At 37.5% G+C, this 21,444-nt stretch overlaps 1 protein-coding gene across 9 annotated transcripts in view; it reads left to right on the forward strand.

Moving 5' to 3' along the window:
• The window catches only part of GRIA4 (glutamate ionotropic receptor AMPA type subunit 4), a 216,966-nt gene that overhangs the window by 165,132 nt on the left and 30,390 nt on the right, over nt 1–21,444 (forward strand). For all 9 annotated transcript variants that reach the window (XR_006015325.1, XM_042023805.1, XM_042023806.1 and 6 more), the window contains exons 11-13: nt 2,013–2,383; nt 3,752–3,950; nt 9,006–9,253. Coding sequence is in view for 8 of the 9 variants with exons in the window: in XM_042023805.1 (XP_041879739.1) it covers nt 2,013–2,383; nt 3,752–3,950; nt 9,006–9,253 (818 nt within the window). In the remaining variant the exon portion in view is untranslated. The remainder of the gene's footprint in view (nt 1–2,012; nt 2,384–3,751; nt 3,951–9,005; nt 9,254–21,444) is intronic.

The following is a 21,444-nucleotide window of genomic DNA, read 5'->3' on the forward strand; positions in this document are numbered from 1 at the left end:
CCTCATTTCAAGGACTCCACATTAGGCATTCTCAGTAATCAAAATTTAGAAACACAAAAGACATTGACTCTAAAGAAGGAAACCATTCTTCTGGAGAAAAGCTGTTTATGAGGTAGATGAAAAACAAAAATATGCAGAAAAGCCAGTAGCTCAGACCATCCTACAGTCTTTAGACTGCAGAAACTAAGTTTACTTTATAATTTTCAGGCTACTTAAAAATATATTTTAGACATGTTACCCTTCTTCATATAATAGCTATTTTCATAAAATATCTATTTCAGCCTGACTTAGGTAATCACAAGGCATCAAGAAGTCAAATTTTTAAAGATGCTTTGTACAACAAAATGTAAATTAAAATTCAGAGAATTAGCATTGTTATCATAATGTTTACCCATGAAATTAACACCAGAGGTAATTCTGATACCTTTGCAAAATTATGATTTTAGATGCATTGCTTAAAATATAATTACTTTATATAAAATTTTGTTAAGTGTTTGCATCACAACTATTTCAGAATGACAGATATAACCTGATGATTAATATATAGCAATCATAATACAAATTTGCATTTTTGGGACATTGCACTGGAGTGAGTCAGTTCTTTTGAATTATTCACAATTGCAAAGCTGCCAAAACAGGTTTAAATTTTAACTATGCAATATTGGTTTAAAATTAAATTCCATAAAACATATGTAACTCCATATGAATTAGTGCATAAAATAAAAACCACATATTATTTTAAATGCATTTACCTGTTTCTAAGTTGTAAGATGACAAAAAACCCCTCCATTTCAATATTTTCTTTTCTTTAGCACACAGGCTATTTACTTAACACTTAGATTAAACTATGTGAGCACGTCCTTATTCTTCAGCATGTTTTAATCTCATTGATACAACAAAGTGTTCACAAAACACAGTTACTCTCCTGAGCCTATAAGCTGCATAGAAGTCCACACTGGTCACAGAGCATGGGCTCTGCTCTGTGACTGTACCTAGACACACCACCATGATGATGAACAGGTGAAAGGTTTCAGCAGCTCTTGCATCTGTTCCCCTCTCAGAGGTGCATCCTTTGACCCAGGTCCCCATACAATTCCCATGTGAAGTGCTGCTGTAATGACAGCTTTAGTGTAAAAGGCAAGGCTAGGCAAGGAGCAAACCTTAATGTAACGTAGCATCCCTAATGGCAAAAACTATCCATTAGCTTAGCTCCAGTATTTTATAGTGCATGCAGACATCATTATTAGCAGCCATAATCACCTCCATCAATAATGATTCATTCAAGATTGGCATCTTCATCCTAAAAACATGTTAGAAACACATTTAAAAATATTCCTGACACTAATGGGAATGGATTCAGCACACATTTTTATCCTTTTATCACATGATTTTGCACACCTCTTCCCTGTATATTTGCCATTTTTTGCTGTTTAAAATCTGATTCAGTCCTATTGAACTATCCTTCCCTTGAGACACATCTGTGCATTTTGGTGGAATCACAGCAACAGTCAATCACTTTTGCAGCCTCATGCTATTTGGAGCTTTCTTGAGTCTATGAACTGCTTTACCTCCAAATATTATTATTTTTTATGAAAATCTGACAATTAATTACTGTTTCTGGGATCTTAAAAAATCTCTATATGTTCAGTGACAATAGGGTGATTCTCGTTTCCCATTCTTTCTTGAATTCCTTTATTTAAATGTAAATTAATGCCTAAAATGATCTTCCTACACTGCTGCTCACCTCTGTAAGATTCAAGAGTCTTCTCCTTAGCGGAAAAATTAAGTATTTGCATAATTCTGTAAAACAAAAACCTGCAATGTGTATGTTTTACTGAAAGCATATTGAGTAAATGCAGAGTGTGATAGAAAGAAACAGAAAAATGCTACAAAGAGCATTTAAGCCGCAGTGTCCTGCTGTTAATAACAAACCTTTGGAATTAGCTGCTTAGCCAAGTGTGTAAGCCAACATCAATTAATCTATACATCTATATTTCTTTTTTTCTTTATAGAAAGCAGAGATTGCTGTTGCGCCTCTGACCATCACTTTGGTACGAGAAGAGGTCATTGATTTTTCTAAACCTTTTATGAGTTTGGGGATATCCATTATGATCAAAAAGCCCCAGAAATCTAAACCGGGAGTGTTTTCCTTCTTGGACCCTTTGGCGTATGAGATCTGGATGTGCATAGTCTTTGCCTACATTGGTGTCAGTGTGGTCCTGTTCCTAGTTAGCAGGTTTAGTCCATATGAGTGGCACACAGAAGAACCAGAGGATGGGAAAGAAGGACCCAGTGACCAGCCTCCCAATGAATTTGGCATATTCAACAGCCTCTGGTTTTCCCTGGGTGCCTTTATGCAACAAGGATGTGATATTTCCCCAAGGTTTGTGTCAAATCTTTTTACATTTGCATTTTATCTTCCACACTGAAGCATAAAATCTTCCTTCGTTAATTTTCCTGGTAATGTTTTGAAGTTCATTCTTCAGGAAGCCTTTTTTTTTTTTAAATTTTTAATAGCCATGATAAGAGCAACAGATAATCTGCTTTGAATTTCAGTCATTATTATTATTTTACTGATGTCAATGTGCATAAACCACAAACAGCTCTCAGAAACAGCAGGTGCACACAGGGGAAATTCCACTGGGTTGACTTCAGAAGAACTGTGTTGTTGCTAGATTAGTTACCATTGTGTTGCAACCATGAAATGCACACAGTTGAGCTGAATGTCTGCCTTGCATCAAGGAATGTCCCACTTCTCTTTCAAGTTCTACAGTGCTGCTTCGCAAATATTGCTGTCTGTGAGAGACAATATTTGACTTTCTGTTTCTGAGAAGCCACGCTGCATTGCTCAGGTGTGCCTTACAGAGCATATGCCTCAGATCTAGTAGGTGATTAGTCCTATAATACATGATTAATCTATAATATATGATTATCTAGTACATGATTAGTCTAACACATGCAGTCCTGAATTTCTCAATGTTTTAAGATGTTCTGGAACTTTAGTGGGCACTAACTAAAGCTTTTTAATTAAACCTTATGACCCAATCCTTCAAATTTAAAGGCTTCATTTTAGCCATTTGCAGTGAAATGTTGAGTGTTCAGCATTGGCCTAATCCTTCTATTATTGAAGGTAGCAATAAAACTGGTAGTGATTAAGAGTGGATGTACATTACTCCTCAACAACCTTCTCGTCAAATCACAGTTACTGAAAAGGAAAACATAAATTTTAACTTAACAGAAATGTCTCTTTTACTACAAAATTCTTGCTTCTTAAATAAGAAAAATGTGAATGTTCAAATGATTGTAGTACCTTGTGGAATTTTTGAGAAGTTTGGGTGACAGGAACATTGTAATCCTAGAGCCAACATAATCCATGGGCAAATTTTTTTTTAAGAGGAAACAGAAAAAGCTACTGATTTGCAGCTACCATGCTTTACTTTTGTCTCCAAAAAGAGATTACCTATCCAGTATTTTTGACAATTTTTTCCTATTTTTAGGCATGTCCTGAAATAATAGGAACACTGAGATTACTGTTCGAGAGCAGTGATACTCATTAGTACAGTGGACTGTACTGTAGATATTAAGATTCAAGAGTAGAAACCTTTATTAATATTTCAAATGCAAATGATCATCCTGCCACTGATTGTTACTTAATAACAAATGTTCAGCAATAATGGTGCCTTCACTCTATCTCTCTCTTTCTCTGTGGCTCAAGAGACAGGAAAATGTGCATTATCTTATTCATGTTTAGATCCCTCTCAGGTCGCATTGTCGGAGGTGTCTGGTGGTTCTTCACGCTCATCATTATTTCATCCTACACTGCTAACCTCGCTGCTTTCTTGACTGTTGAGCGAATGGTCTCACCCATAGAGAGTGCAGAAGACCTCGCCAAACAAACTGAAATTGCTTACGGGACGCTGGACTCAGGGTCAACCAAAGAGTTCTTCAGAGTAAGTTGGCGCATCCATTAGAGCAGCTATGCCTACCAACTGCTCTCATAAGATGCTTGGAAATGTGAAATAATGTGACTTTGCAGTTATATGCAGTATAGTTTGTACCTCCTGCAATACTTCAGCTACATTTTTACCCCCACAAGACCATTTGTTGGAGATTTCAGTTTTTTTGATCTGTGGAAAGCTTATTGATCCTGTCACCCTGGGCAAAAGAGATGCCCAGGGGGATACTGAAGCCAGTGATAATTAAAGCAGCATTGCACTATTGATTCATCTGAAGCTACAGTACTGAAGTGATGTGCAGCATTGAAAGCCTGTGATGGTAACATGGCGTCTTGCAGGTTTTGTTGCTGCTTATGGATTTGGCTGTGTGTATTTTGCTTTAGGGTCTTGGGTGGTGGGCAGGAAATGCATTTTTTAATTTGCTGACTTTCAGATGGATATTAAAAAGAAAATTTAACTCGAGGGGATGTGGTTGGAGCATTAGGAAATAGCCTAAGTAGCCATTCATATGCCTTTGCTGTCTCTATTGATTACTTCATTTTCATTTGCTTTCCTGCGTTAGTGTGGTTGGTATGTAATCCTCATCATTTGCCAGCTGGAAAGCACGGAGCTCGGATATCACAAGGAGTACATAATAAACAGTCCTTCCTGCTTTATTTCATGTGTTCAGCAGATGAACGTTAAGCTCAGCTGACTGAAGTGAGTTTAGTGTTTGAACACAGAAATGCTGTGAGCCAGTAACACTTCCTTGAAAATTACACAGCTAGGGTCATAATTTATGTGAAATGTGGAGATTAAGGAGTTTTTGGAATTTCAGGAAGATGGAATGGAAATTTCTTCTTATTGCCTACTTGAAAGGAGAGAGTTCTGTGTTAGGTACTCACACACACCTTCACTGTTTTCAGTTTGGCCACATTGAACTCAGTAAACCATTAACAAAATTTTCAATGCAATTTGGAAACTATAGACAATATCCATTTAAAGGCAGTGTCTCAAGTGAAATAACCTTTTTATTGCAACAGATATCCCCATAGAAGAGCTTGCAAATCTGTTCTATTAGCTGCAAAAACAGTATTTATAAGATACAAATTTCACTTAAGAAACACACAGTGATTGGACCTTCACATCCAGAAACTGATAAAGGAGTTCAGTTTAACCCAGTTTTCCAGATTTCTTCTGTAGACACTGGAGAAAGAAAAGCAGCCCTGTGCATGCTGTGTGGGACATGTGTGTTATGTAGAAATAAATCACACATTAAAGTATCTGCTTCTTTACTTGAACTCTAGAGGGATCCAGCTGAAATGGCTAGGGTGCTTGGTGCCTCATTTTTAATGGATACAGTTCACTGACAAGTTTCTAATGGCACCTGTCTTACTCTATAGTCAGGGTGTTGGTATACACAATATATATACATACACTACAGATGCTCTCTGGGAGCTTTATTTTTTATCCCAAGTGGTAGAAACTCATCTTGTGGTCCCTAGAAGCCCTGTTTTTATTCCAGATGTCTACAAAAATGTTGGTATCAAAATGTAGAAGACCCACCTAAGAATTGAAATATGTTGGTACTGATACAGCCAGATGTCCTGGTTTTTAATGAGTATAGTTCATCCTATTGATCATTTATATTCACCTAGGGCTCACCCCTAAACACTTCTTTAGTTCTTTTTGTGTAAAGTTAGGTATTTAATTCTTGAAACTCCAGTCTCAGTCCATCGCAAGTTGAGGTGGTAACCGCAATATATGAGTACCAATTGTTCATTCTACTAGAATAAAGCTGTGATAATACTTAAAAACATGATGCTGATGGCCAGTCAGATTTACGTAGTGCTGTATTTATTAACTTGTTGCATTTTCAGGAGTATCTAGTGCTTGCAAATTTTTTAGGTGATATGCAAAAATTAATTCCCAAAGAAACAATAGAGAACGTAGGACTGGAATTGTTTTCTTAAGAGTTTCAAAACACTTGTACAAGCCATTGTATTGAAGTAATGAGATAAGATATTTTGATGTAGAAACAATTTTGGTCACAAAAATTTCATGGCTCTTTTAAATCATCCTATAAACACAGAAACTTTTTCAATATTTTATGCCAGTTCTCATTTTAAAGAGAAGACACTACAATAAAGTAAAAATGTCTATGCAACAGCCCTTCTTTCACTTCAATCTTGAAGGGTTAAGAGAAAAAAGAAGAAAAATCAATGTTGCTCTTTTTATTTCTTCTTTTCTTTCAAAATACAGAGGGAAACATTAAAGTAACTACAAATACAAAATTTTATTGCATATGCAAAATTTGAAGCTTAATCAAGATTTGAACGGTGTTGATCACTTTTTTTAAAATGGTGCCATTGAGGCCCTGCTTTCAAATTATTTCTAATCTCTGTCACAGTATAGTGATTTTTAATGGTACTCTGTTCTAGTTCTGAAAATATTTTTCACAAAACAGGGAGAAAGATAAAAATATTGGCAGATAATATTGACACAAAAGCTCTTTTCGTAATACATAAATTAACACCTAGCCTGAAACAATAGTACAAGACTTGTGTGCCAAGTGTGTTTGGAAGCAATTCACTTTTTGGTATTAGAATCACGTGTTTGCTGTCAGTGGTGATTATCTGGCTGAAGATGAGCCTTCAGAACATTTGCTCATCACAGTGTCATTTCTGATCAAAATGTCAGAAACTCTGAACACCTCTTCAGCCTGTTTTAAATCTGGATTGAAAGCAGAAAAGAGAAAATAATTTTAAAGCCAACATAAAGAAAAAGAGGAACTTTGATACTGTTAGCTGTTAGGTTCTCTTATTTTCTGGTTTAGATGCAGTGAGGGTTGTATTTTCCAAGCAGCTTGCTTAAGAGGGAAAGTAGTTAGTTTTAGCAGTTCTACTCAGAAAAGCCCAACATGAAAATTATCCCAGCTTGGCTGACTGCAGGGAAAGCTGCAATGTTTCCTCATATGATAATAAAAAATATCTATTGGTTCACTCTTCAGTTTTCACTCTGAGTTGACATGTAGAAATTGAATGTTAACAAATAAAAGTTTGGTAGAAGAAAATGTTCTTTCAGAGCATATACCTTGTTAGACTTTCCATATTTTTTATATTTTGATAGGCAAAGGAAACTAGATTCTATTAAAAAAAAATTTAAATGCAACCTTTTTCAATTGATTTAGGGCAGTGTTTCCTCTTACTAATCAAGCTGGTTTATGTGCTGCATAGTTTTAAATGAAAGTGACCTGTTACATGGTTGCTTTATAAAGAATTAGATGTAATGGACGTTAAGATGTGAGAAATGTTTGGAAGCGAAGGCAGACAAAGGCAAGAAAATATTCTCGAAATTATGGCTGATTCATTACTACTCTCTTCCATTTTTCCTTTTTGTAAATTTAAATCCATGAAATTACATCAGTATTAAGCAGAAAGAATGCCTTGGTGGCTTAGAGTATGCTCTGCTCCCAGCCACTATTATGTAAATGTGAAGTAGCTGTGACTACAGTGGAAAGAAAGGGTGACAAGTCAGGATGTGATTATGGACATACACAGCTGATGTTGGTTTGAATGTTATTATAGAAAGATAAAGTTATGCATACAGACAAACTAAAAAAGGAAAGCATAATTTATGATGTTCTGCTATATGGTATTTTTTTTGAACATTTTTGTTTAAATGCCACTTATTTTCAAGATAGACTTAGGTCCCGAACAAGTTATTTTCTAAGTAATAATACAATCATTCAGTCATTGGTAAAAAGAAGTGCTTCAGGGAAATTACTCCCACCTATAAAAAGGCTCAGTTCCAAGTTCTTAAAACCATTTTCAGTTTATATAATACTTAGATTATAGGATTTGGTATTTGTTTAAATAATCTAAGGCCCTTTGTTTTGGGGCTTTATAATAATGAATATTTTCCTGGAGTACTCAGCACAGTGTAGGAACAGGCTCATAGACCAAATCTTGCTTAGCTAGAAACTCCTCATGACTCAAATAAAAGCTGACTTGAGCATTAGGTTAAAAAGTCGTTTTTGCAGCATACATAGGGGAAGACAAGTGCCATCTGTTATTACAAAAACACTGGGTAGTGTTCAGCTGACACACTGCTGGTTCGCATGTATGTATTCCTATTGCTGGAGGAAGCAAAGGAGTTGTTGAGTGAAGCTAATGAGCATGGGAAACTTCTCAGCCTGACAGCATTTCCTTCCCTTTTTTTAGTGAAAAATTTAATTTGTTTTTATTTTTTATGAAGAAGTTTTATTTTTGGTTAAGTATTTACCTGTAGTTACTCCATGCATTCCCAGACAGGCAAATTTCCAACTAATGCACTCTAAGCCATGAATTCTTGTGCATTCTTTGAGAAAGTACATTTCTTACTCAGTTATTGGCAGGATCAGAGTCTTTAAAATAAATCCACTGATACTGCAGTTCTAAAATCATACCTAATTCATTAAGAAAGATGCTCTAAGGCATTTTACTTCCTTTAATAGCATATTTGGTCCATCTTGTTGTTTCCATCTTTTATTGTGAACCATGTCTTCAAATATTGTATAGCTTTTCTGAATATGAATCAGAAATGAATTCTGGACTCTGAATTATGAAAGCAGAAATCTTACTTAAGCTATTGTGGTTTTGATGGTGTAAGAAGTGGGTGTTAGAGAAATGCTTTAAGATTCAGCGGAGTATTTATGGGGAGATTATTTTACTGTTTCTCTTAAGAGTACAAGCATATTGTGGACATCTATTTCATATATCATTCCCTAAAACACACTTTACCATACATTGACTGTGTGAACTTCGTTTATCTAACAGTAAATTCAGCTTTGCAGAGTTTTTTTCTTTGACTGCTAGAGGGTAGCCAAACTTAAAAATATTATCGGCTATTATAGTATTGATACTTTTATTTCTTGTCTCCTTTAAAAGAATGGAATTCAAATAAAACCCTTCTCCAAGATTTTCCCAACTGCAAATGTCTGAAAAATAAGTATGATTGATTTTATTTGCGCAGTGCCATTCTGAAAGTTGCAACATTCTTTTGTTCTAACTTGTTTTTGATTTTCTCCAGAGATCAAAAATAGCAGTGTATGAAAAGATGTGGACCTACATGAAATCAGCTGAGCCATCAGTGTTCACTAGGACTACTGCAGAGGGAGTAGCTCGTGTCCGCAAATCCAAGGGCAAGTTTGCCTTCCTGCTGGAGTCCACCATGAATGAATACATTGAGCAACGAAAACCATGCGACACCATGAAAGTGGGAGGAAATCTGGATTCGAAAGGCTATGGCGTAGCCACACCGAAGGGTTCTCCATTAAGGTGGGTGGAATAGTATAACAATATAAAATGTGTTGTTATAGTATTCCACCTTCCCTGATGTCCCTGATATAGCTCTTTTTGTTTTGTGTGTGGACATGGTATGTTATTTTTATTTTCTTCCATTTCATTCTTTTTGATCAACAAAGGTAACCATTTCTAATTGCAATATGGATTTAGCAGCTATAGTTGGCATATGTTTCACGGCCATATAAAAACCAAACTGGTTGAACACTAGCTACTTGAATTCAGCCTCAATAGAATTAACACCAGTTATTCTATTTCATCAGCTTTTTTCACCAAATTCAACCCTTTATAGGAGTATTATGCTTACATTTTCTGCATCAGTATCTGCATCGATAATATGCCTACATTTTATGTTTTGTTTATTGATCTTGACTGCTAATTTCTGAGTAAGAAGCTGCTTGTAACATCTTTTTTCAAATGTCATCACTTGGAGGCAATTAGTCCTTCATTAAAGCAACTTCATTAAAGTGCTTTTTTATTAAAGCACCTTCTTATTTAGAAAAAATAAGTTTGTGTTTCTAGCATTATGCATTTCAGTACTGCCTTCAAACTCACCAGTATTTTCTTTATCATGGTATCGAATGCATTCAGTAAAGTAGGAGAGTTTTTGATTCACAGGCAGAACATCATTTGCATTTCATTTAAAGTGTCAGGGGACACAAGTCAAGGTACTAGCTTTGTATTAAAATTGGCGGTATTTACCATTCTGTTTCTTTAATGTTTAAGGCAACAAAACTTGCATTTTCCAGTGGTAGATTTGCCAGTTTTCTTCAAAGCAAAAGAGCAACTAGCAGTTGAAGGGAGTATGGCCTATGGAGTCTGACAGTGATAGGGTGCACATGGGTGGGGGAAAGGGAATACTACGTTGAGTGCTCAGCACCCTATTTCTCATGGTAACAGATTACACATTTGAGCTGATGATAATGGATTACAAAGGGGAGGAAGTAGGTGTAAGGGAAGAGTTTCAAGTGCAGATGGAGCCATATTTCTGTGGAGGAAGTAACTAAGGAGCTATTTGTCTACAACTGACTGCAGAGGAGACATCATTACCAGTATGCAGATAACTAGACTCACTCATAACTCATCAGTTTAATCTGCACACAATACCACAAACATCAGTAGCTGTAACTGCATTATAGGGATGGTAAAAGGAGTATCATTAGAACCATTTCCATCCACAGCAAAAGAAGATTTGTATGTGCAGGGGAAAATCAGACCAGTTATTTCAGTGATTGAATATGAATTTTTGGTCCTTAACATTCAGGACCTCTCAGATTTAAAAACTGCCACCTTCACTGCTGAATAAAGTAGTAAGAGAACTTAAGGAGGTGAGAGAGGGAAAGTGACACTAAAAATATTAATTATATAGAAAAACATGTCCAGAACCCATAGAATAGTTAAAGGTAGAAGGCAGTGATAGTAAGAGAGGATGATCTATTATCTGGATATATTTTCAAAACACTTGTTTTTTATTTTACACTTCTGATAGAGTGATATCTCCTTCTCAGTGTTTCAGACAACCTAAGAGTGGTAGGCAGCTGCAGTTTAGGGTAATAAGGAAATGTCCATTGCTGACAGTCATGCTTTACTGTGTCAAAGCTAGGGCAAACATTTTAGGAGTACTTTGGCTGCTGTCATATATGTCCTAGCAGTGGGCTCTTTGCTTTAATCGTGCTTTGTGGTGTTCTTTAGTCCCTTTCCCTTTTTTCTGCAGAGTATTCAATACCAACAAGAGACAGCCTGTTATAATGAGCACTAACAGCCTGTGGAAGCTGGTTTGTGTCAAATTTGGGCTTGTTTCAGGTTTATTCAGTTGGCTAGACAAAAATACCTAGGAGTAATGGGGATGAGACGTAAAGCAGTTAGAAGAGAGTCTAGTAAGACTAATAGGAGCAGAGAGGAAGAAAATTACCATGATTTTAAGGATCCAGTGGGAAATCCTGGTTCCATCCCAGCTGAAGACCAATCTCCCAGACATTTCAGTGAGGCCACAGTTTCATCTAACTGGGAGTTGGCAACTATCATTAGGGTTATGTGATCAAAACCATGTTGTTTTTCACATCCTACCTTCAAATGTGTTTCAAAAAGGAGAATAGGAGAGATCCTACCCAACTTGAAAATTGGACCAAATCTTCTTTCAAGCTGTCTCAACTGGCTGTCCATGTCCATGCCTTTCCTGAGCCTTTCTTTCACATGTGCTGCTTGTTCTCCTGCTGCACCCCATTCCCTCTCTAGTCCCAGTGACAAACCACCAGTGCTGCTTACCTACTAAAAACATTAAGCAACACACTTAATGTTCTGGATGAAAATAAAGAACAAGCAATACCTGACATTTGTACCACCTCTTTCATGTATGTCTATAGAGAGTAGCATTTATGGAAGAGGGGAAAAGCTTCCTCCCCCTGTGCTTTTGAACAGAAGAGAGTCAGCTGTAAATTTTAACTGCATGTTTCAGTATTTTCTGAATGTTTTAAATTTTAGAATATGCTGCATTTGCTATTTTGACTGCATCCCACATGGTAGTGTTTCTGTCACTGATCAGATGACTTATGTAACTGCTGTCTGCACAGATAATTGCAAATATTGAACATGCAGTTTGAAATCCATGAAAGGCAGGCTAGCTGAGCTCATTACATAAATTAGTAAAAAGACTTTATTTGCTATGGGAATTGTAAATTCTGTTTTATTTAATAATCATAATTTCCTGTCTGAGTAATATGTAGACCACAAATTACTTGATGTAGTTCACAAATAATTGCAAGTAGCATATAAATGTTAAACATTCGAACACTATTCTTGGTCTGGTCAGGACTAGGGAAAAATAACAATTTTTCCAAATAAATTATTCATATCGAATTATTCACTAAACTGTTTGAACACCTATTTCATTAGAAGTATTTTAGTCTTAACCCTCCGCCTACTTACAATGACGTAAATCAGGAGTTTTTTCCCTGGAAATGTAGTAACATCTGAATAAAATTGGTGTTAGTGTGTGGAGAACCAGACCATATATTTTCACACATCTAACTGACAGAAAGTGGTTCTTCCTGTAGCATAGGGTTAGGGATGGTTCCCTGCCATCACATCACCGGGCCCATGTTCATCACAGAGCACGTACCCATCACTTGGCTCATGCAGATGAAATCCACCTGTCAGAGAGATCCAGGGACTGGTCTCTCTGTTGCTCATGACTGTACACATGAGCAGGGTAGTGGATTTTAATTTAAAACTCTTCCTTGTTGGGTTCCATGCTACACTCCTGCAGTGTTCAACCAGTACCTATTGGCTAATTGGAATGATTTATTCTCAGTGCTGGTGCAGTATTATGATTAATGCATATCACTGAATGGAGGAGAATGGGAAATGCCTGATGTGTGTTTCTTTTATGCCCGATGGGCAGTACCACGGCACATATCATGTGTGTCTCCTTCCTTCCTTCCTTTTCTGTGATATTCATTTCTATATAATGTTGTGAAAGACTGACGTGTTTGAGAAGGAATGTGGGATTGAGGGCAAAGGCTCTCATCACAACAAAGATTGAGTTTCTCTCGTGGCACTACCCAGCTGTTCTTACTGTTTCCTCCTCCTCCTCCAACGGTAGGTATCCTTCCAAAGCCACTGTGTAGTACTCAGTGTGAATTAATGAGCTTTTTCTTCAAAGGTGGGGCTTTCAAAGGTGGTTAAGAGAGTGCTGCTTGTCTGCTTAACAAGACCTGCCTTTGTAAAAGTGTTGTCATTAGAAGATGTTCTCATGGCCAGACTTCTGGCCATTGTGGATCACCCCTGGGTCATCTGCCTTGCCACTTGCAGTAATCTGTGTTTCCAGAGGGCAACAGCTGGAGATCTTGTACTACTCAAGTCCTGTGCCTTGCATGCCTCTGCTTTTCTGTTTTAGATATGTAGGCATCATAAACAAGTTTGAATAGTGAAGAACATGAAAGAGTTCTCTACTCTAAGAGGTAATGAAAAAGGAATTAAGTGCAATATTTTCTCAAAGGTACACTAAAAGCTTTTTCAGCTTTTAGTACCTTGAAGCTGTTTTATGTAAAGGGGAATAACAGGTTGGGCTGAAAAATGAGGACTTACAATTTTTTCTCTTACTGTTTTAACTAAGGACATTTGGCTGTCCTGTCCTGTAGTCAAAAGTATGCAGCATGGATGAGTGAAACCTGCAAGGTCATGAGTGTCTGGTGAGACATTTTGAGCCCAGGCAGATGGGAGTGGCAGGATTAGATTTAGACAAATAATAGAAAAAACTTTGACTAGATGCATCAATGTATTTTAGAGATTGGTGATAATTGTTCACCAACCTCATGAAATCCAGAGCTCTAATAAGTTCCTGCTATTGGAATTACAGTTAATGTTTATATTTATGAACCTGGGATTCTATATTCCATTATTCAAGTCTCTATTCTTTTTATGTAGTAAAGGATTAACTCCAGTTTGACTTTAGGAAGAATTCTTTTTGTTCTGGGGAAGGCAAAAAGGTCTACCTGGTGATATCTGCTGTTTTTTTGCAGTGTGACATCTGGTGACATGGACTGACTCTTTATGCTTTATCCATTCTTTACTGTGTTCAACATAAGATATGCAGTGTGGGTAGTGCATCAGTGATGCAGCTGTTGCAGATGTAACTTTCCAATCTTTCTAGCAACTTACAGGAAGAGCAAAGTACAATGTAAATGGGGCTATGGATTTTAGTTTCCATCCCATGCAAGGGAGGAGTGCTCTGGAGATTGCTTTGTGCAATTGATTTGTGCTTCCAAACAGTGCCCTGTCAACAGTGTATGGATTCTCCTGTTTTATATAATATAATGTGCAATATCTGAAAGAGATTTACCCTAGGAGTGAGAGATCTGTGGTGGAAGGAACTTTTTTTTGAAGAAAAATTAATTTGTGGGAATAAGATAAAGATCTGTTATGAAGGGATTGTTTGTGTGCATGGGTTCTATAATCTAGCATCTTAATCTCAGTGACTTCATCTAGTTCTTTTCCTGAGGTGAATCTCTAAAATTGCTATTCTTTCATTGCTTCACTTCAATGTGGTACTACAGCTGACAATGTTATCATTGCTCTTCACAGATATATCTAGTATGGTTCCTTAGAAATGTAGTGTTGGAAGAAAACTTATTTCAGTAATGCATGCTCATTCATACAAAATTTTGGCAGACCTTACACAGGATGGAATTTTCTTTTTTCTTTTTTTCTTTTTTTTTTTTTTTGGTTAAAGTGATATTTCCTTTTCTTTTTTTCATTGACCTGAAACAAGCTTGGGAAAATAACAATATGATAGTATAGTTTCTTCCAGTGGGACTATTAAACTTTTTATCAAATGTTGTCCTTGATGTTTTCAGAGACCAGAGTATAAGGAGCTTATTGTGGAAGGAATTCCCAGCTCATCATTCACTGCCAAAGCTGTTTATTGTGAACTTAATATATTATTCCAAGATATACCCCAGTTCTCACTTTAGCCTGGATTTGTAGATCAGTGAGCTGGTAATTCACACCAAGATCTGTAGGAAAGCGGAGTCATTACACAATAGTCAACTGCAAGGACAGATAAAAATGTTTCCCACAAAATTTCTTTCATGCTCTGGTTTCTTATGCTTTCTGTAAGATCAGATTTGTGTTTACAGAAGGATAGGTATGATATTCACAGATTGCCTCTGAGTAAGAGAAAAACTAGGAAAAGTGTTTGAGCTGACCACCCAATTTTTTACATTGTCAACATTTATTTAGTACAGAGGATTTCTTCCACTGTTGTTTTTCAATGGTTTTGTACTGCAGAAATCCATGAATCCTTACAAAAACAGACTTTTCCCATCAGGGAAGCTTCCTTGTACAAGTTGTGTTGTATCATAAAGGAAGCATTTCCCTGAACCACTCTTCAGTGTACCCTATATTGTTCAGTTTTCAAAGGTCTTTAGAGATTTTTTATTTTCTTAACCAATATTGTTGATGTAACTATTCTAGCTCGATATTTCTGTGCGTCTGGGCTGCATTCTTCACTCAATGGCATGGTCCTGTTTTTAGAAAGGTACAGAAATAGATACAGGTGGTTGGGTCATCCTGAAAACATCTGTGGCCCATGTGCTTCTGAGCATGTTCTGGCACTTCAGAGAGAAGAATGGGTATTTCTTTTGCTGGTTAGCTGCCTTCTGGCTGGCAACACTGGCACGTAAAGGCCTCCCCAGATCATTCTGAAGGCAAGCAACCGTCACAGTGAGGAGAGATGCAGAGGAAGCAGGTTTGATTTTTTTCACATTTCTCTTCTCCTACCAGAATGTCTGGTCTTGCCCTTAATCAGTGTGTTATTCAGAGTCATTTCAGCAAAGCACCATAGGACCTAGAAACTGATGTTGTTTATATATGACATAAAGAAGATATAGAGAGAACTGGTGAATAATTGAGTTCTGAGGATTAAAATGAGTGATGTGAAAATACTGAGTTTGACCTCTACCCTTTTGAAGCAAGGGCCACTGGAGAAAACAAAAATCCCTGCATGGTTATGAGGTGCTCTGTTGATACTTAAAAGAACAGGATTTTAGTCAGCTTACCAGGATTTTACAAGGTCATTTCTTTCCATGATACAAAATTATTTGAAAACTAGAATGTGATCTGTAGCATTTCATACATATGTAAACATTATCCTGTTTGACTGATGGTGTAGATCATACTGTATGACTTTACATAATATTTTTCCCTTCACTGTAGGCATAACAAGGCTTGAATTACCACTTCATTACCATTCAGTGTCAAAGCTTATAGCTGAGATATTTCTCAAGCAGGTCAGATCCTTCAGAGCTTGTTGGGTTTTCTATCAACTAAAAATAACATTTACTAGGTAAAAAGGCAGAGAATGGCCCACTGCTTAAGAAGGAATATAAAAGTCAGGGGTCAAAAGAAGATCAGTGAAGAGAGCCTGAAAAGAATGTTAGCAAGTTGTTCTTTCAGCTGAGCCTGGGAGGCATACTTAATTTTGGTTACCTGGATTATTTCTGTCTGAAAACAGAGTAGCTGTTTTAAAAGTAAAGATAAAGCCTTGGGAACAGAGATTAGAGTCCCAACTTGCTCCATTCCCCAGTGATGCCTGTTGGATTAATTTAATAATTTTCAATCAAGATAAGGATCTTCCCTGTACAAAAATAGTGCAGTAAAGAAAGGGGGAAATTTGATGATGACTAATGAGATCCATTGCAAGATGTATAAGCAAATGTATTGAGGCAAAATCTTCTACTTGAAAGAGTTTTGCCCATTCTTGCAATTTTTACTTATAGAGGAAGGAAATTGTAATAATTCTGATTTAAGTCACCAAATTGCAGTGAAGAGCATTGCTATTGAGATAATTTCTGATACTTGAGTCTTTGAAAGAAAACAACTCATTAGTGTCCATGATGCTGCACTTGCTGAATTTTCTCTTACCTGGGGGGGATAAAAACATCACTATATCTTTCAAGTGCTTCAAAGAGCCATCTCTGACCTGCCTTGCCTCACAGAGCCTATTTCTTCATTGCCACCAGCAGGAAGTTTTCACTCTCAGACTTCAGGGATGATTCATAATTGAACAAAGCTTTCTGTGGTTTGGAGAAGAAAGCACAAGTCGCAGGAATTTGTTCTGCTGCCATTTGTGTTTTCCTACACTATGAATGACACTAGAAGAAACTGATGGAAAGCAAAGGTCTTCCAAGAAGCTCAGCTCCCATTTTGGTCCCACTGTTAGATTCTGGTGCCTCTCTGTAATATCATCCTGCTCCTTACTCCATGGAAGGTCTTGGGATTTTAGTGAGGAAAGTTGTGAAATGAAGTGTTTCTGAGCAGGAGTGAAAGAACAGAGCATGGAAACACCAGTAAAACTATTGCAAAGAAAGTTTTTTTATCTAAACATTTCAGTGGCAATAGGTATTTCTAAATTAGCAGTATGATCAGTGTAAAAGGTGAAACTACCATTCTGCCTCTTCAGCTTTAGTATTGGCTTAAAAGCACGAGGCTTTTTTTTTAGGTTTTTCTTCTTTTACAAGATATTTATACAAGAGATTTCCAATTCTCTTGTATATTGATTGATTATGAAAAATTAAATTTCTGTACTGTTCTACAGAAGCATTGGGCTAGTCTGGGGTAGTCAGCACCAGGATATGTTTAATAACAGGCTTGTCTTCTACAGTCAGAAAGAAATCAAGGCAGCAAAAAGATCGGAGTTCTTTTCTCACTCGTCTGTTTCAGAATTGTTTGAATGCAAACAGGATAGAAGCTTCACAATAGCAAATCTGTCCAAATGAAATCTGTCAGGCTGTTGAATTCTCTGACAGGTAAAAAGGGGCTTATATTTAAGTATAACCAATGAACCTCAGACTATCAGCAAAGGCCATAATGTCTCAACAATACTGATACCATTGCTGTGCACGTCTTACTGATTTTCTGGACTTTTTCAACCCTTTGATAAGCATTAATCCCCACCGTATGCCAGTGGGATACAAAAAGGTTATGGTTGTTTCCAATCTATAGATCCCCTGAGAAATAAACGCTGCTTCTTGGCACTTCAGAAATAATTTTCTCCTGCCCTTTTCCCTGCCATTTCCCCAATCCCTTGTAAAGCATCTCAGCAGAGGGCAAGATGCAGCCCTTTATATTTTAACAATGCTGCTCGTTATTATTTCTCTCTTTTCTTTTTATTAGAACTCTCTGGCTGTTTAGGTGTCAAGTCCCAGGAACTGCCCTTTGAAGTTGATCGTACAGTTCCCGACAACTAAAAGGCCTATCCCACTAAGATAATAATTGTTCAGGTAAATTGTAGGTAGACTAAAGCAAGGAATCAGGCTGCTGAAAGGCATCTCAGCAGCTCATAACAATACCTCTCTGTGGAAATGACATTTGGGGAACAAATAGCACCTGAAAGACAGTTTGAGATTAATCTGTGTGGTAGTTGTAAAACTGCCCACGTCCAATTGACAGTAAGTACTAGATGGACTCCAAGAGACATAAAATGGCCATTTAGTCTTTGTGCAGCCTTGATTCTTGTGAGAAATCCCCAACCAAAAGTAGGGAGAAAAGTTTGTTTTCTTTCTTGTTGTTTCTTTGAAGTGAGAACAGTATCTCTGGCTGGCACAATGTGTGACAGAGTAGGCATTATGGACTGAACATCCTAGCATGAAAGGTGGAAAGGTGTTGACAGCATAAAACAAGATGCAGTAGTTTTAATGTATAATTTAATCTACTCTGTGTCTTGACACAACAGCTCTAAAATGCAGCTCTTTCCCACCATCAGAATGTTCTCAAGGAGCTCAGGCTCCAAGTAAAAATGGCCATATGTGTACCTCACTGAACAGTACAAGTTTAAAATACTGTTTTATAAAATGGTGACTTGTGGTTGATCAGTAATTTTTCCTCTTCACTGGTCTGCTTTTTGTGTGGTAGGAGGTAGAGGGAAAACTGGTGCTCTTTTTCTCAACTATCTCTAGCTATCTTTAGCTCAAGTCTCTGTACTTTAGTTGCTCGATGCCTTACTCCCATTTTCTGCTTTCCTTCCTCTGCTTCCTATTCCAACCAAGTCCCTGAGTAACAGCTAAAATCAAGCCTGAAAAAGGATTTAGTTCCTATTTAACTATATCTTTTAGCAAATCATATGATGTTAAACAGTGCTGCGTGTTCTTCTGTTGAGACTCTCTTTTAACAGTTTTTGGCAGTATTGGCAGTTTTCTGTAGTCAGAGTTTGACTACAATTTTCCCTGCAGTTTTTTAAAGCCAAAAGTCAACTGGATAAAAATGATCCAAGCCTGACCTGATACAGAGACCTATTTCATTGTTACACTTCAGGTACTTCTTTCTACTCTAAAAGAACACATGAAAATAATAATCTGCCTCCAGCACACAAAGGAAATAGAGCTTTTTTAGTATTTTTGTCTCCTCTCTTGGTCAGGAATAGCATCTGTGCGCAGGAAGATCCAGATCCCTTGCTAGCTTCCAGATCTTCCATTACTAGCAGCAGGGATGAATGAGGCCTGCAGGTGAGAGCAGCCCCAACATCTGGCAGCCCATCTGTTACTTCCAGAATATGTACAGTTTTCTCTGAACAGTTACGCATCAGGCTCTTTCCAGTCTGTTGCTTATATGGTTCCATTTAGTGCAGCCCAGATTTGTAACTATGTCTTTAAGAGGCTTTTATATGTAGAATGAGATCTTTGGATTCCATGGTGTGGAATGCATGTTGCACATTTTACGATGTGTTGTTTGTGTGATTTAGGTCTATTTTGGATCTTAAAACTTTTAAGCCTACAGAAAAATCCATGGGATCTTGTTATTTCCAACAGAAAATCTCAGCTTTTTCTAGAAAACTTAAATGGTCTATATTTCATATGCCTCAATGTGGACATTACTAGGCAATTTTTCAGATTTTTACATTTTCAACCAAACTTCTGAATTTTAAGGTTTCCACAAGAGTGTGCTTGCAACACGAAATATGAAGAGATGGGTTTTAGAATGATGCTCATTTATTTATCGGTTTTAAATAAAATGAAAATGCCCTCTGTGCAAACCTAGGGGACCAACCCACATTCAGATGCTCTGCATTTAACTAAGATCCAGCTCCTCAGGTTTTAATCAGTATATGATAGTATTTTGATTATATTCTATACCTGCTGACACTTTTTGGTTTAAAACCACCTGAATACTTGACAATTAGTTGTGACTTTCCAGTTTAAATAATGTGAACTCAGGCTATGAAAGTGTAGTTGAAAGTGAACAGAAAGTCATCACAGTTTCTTGAGGGTTTAGGATTTTTTCCTGTCACAGTTAAATAAGCAAGCTGCTACTGAACCACCAATTTCGTGGAAGATGATCAAGATGGAGCTGGATATGGATCTGGACCTCCTCTGGTGAGGAGCGGCTTAGAGAGCTGGACTCGTTCAACCTGGAGAAGGGGTGGCTTTGGGGGGTCCTAGAAGCAGCCCAGAGTGTCTACAGGAAGGTCTTCGAGGAGATGGAGCCAGACTCTTCACAGCAGCATAGGGCAGGAGGGCCAGTGACAATGAACATAAAATGAAATGGGAGAAGTTCGGACTGGATGTAGGGAGGAACTATTTCCCCTGACTGCCTGAGGGCAGTCTGACAGTGACACTCTGCTCAGAGGGGCTGTGCAGGCTTCATCCTTGGAAGTTTACAAAATGTGACTAGTTGAAGCCTTGAGCAGCTTGGTCTGACCTCAGGACTGACCCTTGTATGAACACAAAGTTGGACCAGACAACTCTTTAGGTGCTTTCCGGACTGCACAGTGCTATGATAATTTTTTGAAAATTATGGTTATGAAAAAGATACCTTCAGCCATCACACTGAACCTCCTGGAGCTACAGGAGTATTTGGAAAGTTGTAGTAGCTTATGGAAAGTGATGTTTATGTTTCCTGCATGGTAGAAGGTCTTCTCCCTGACCACCTGGCTTTAGTTATAATTTCTGTGAATTAAATGTCAAGCAGATCATTCTCATCTGAATAACATTTTCTTGCTGGAAAAGCAGAAGAGAATGAGAGGACCTGAACTCAGCGAAGTAAGTGGCAGTGCTTCCTACCTCTTCTTTACCAGGGCAAAAGGAGCAGTTAACTTCCTAAGCAGCTTTATACAGCTGCTGAGTGATTGACAGCGTGGACCTTTTTGGAACTCCTGAGTGGGTCAAAATGTGGAAGAGTTTCTTTGTTTGTTTGTTATGGGAGTCAGGCCACTCAAGTTGGCTGTCTCCCACTTTCAGCAGGAAAAATTAGAAGTATGTTGTGGTTAAAGACTGAATTGAGGAAATACACACAGAAGTTTAAGCTTAGTCTATCTCTGGGAGACCAGAAGGATAGATTCCCTATGAACAGTTGCCTGAAAAGACCCAGAGATTTTTGAGAAGCAATGAAGTTTGGTTGCCTGAAGTCATGTCGTACTGGTGAGCTTAGTTAATGACCCTGCCCAGATTTTCTGGGTGTCTGGGAGATCAGTGCACCTTCTTACTTCAGATTCACCTTTGCAAATTGAGGGCAATGACAATTGCCCCTCTGCCTCAGAGGAATAGTGAAGATTAATAGCATAGTGTTTGTTGCACTGTGAATATTTGAAGCCCGTTCCCACTCCAGATGGTTGTATGATTATTTCAAATCCATGGAGGTGTGTGCGTCAGGACAAACACGATGGTAGATTTCTC

The sequence above is a fragment of the Corvus kubaryi genome, unplaced genomic scaffold, assembly GCF_017639235.1.
Source record: "Corvus kubaryi isolate FWS band 111438036 unplaced genomic scaffold, C.kubaryi_AGA036_p1.0 37256, whole genome shotgun sequence".
NCBI lineage: Eukaryota > Metazoa > Chordata > Aves > Passeriformes > Corvidae > Corvus > Corvus kubaryi.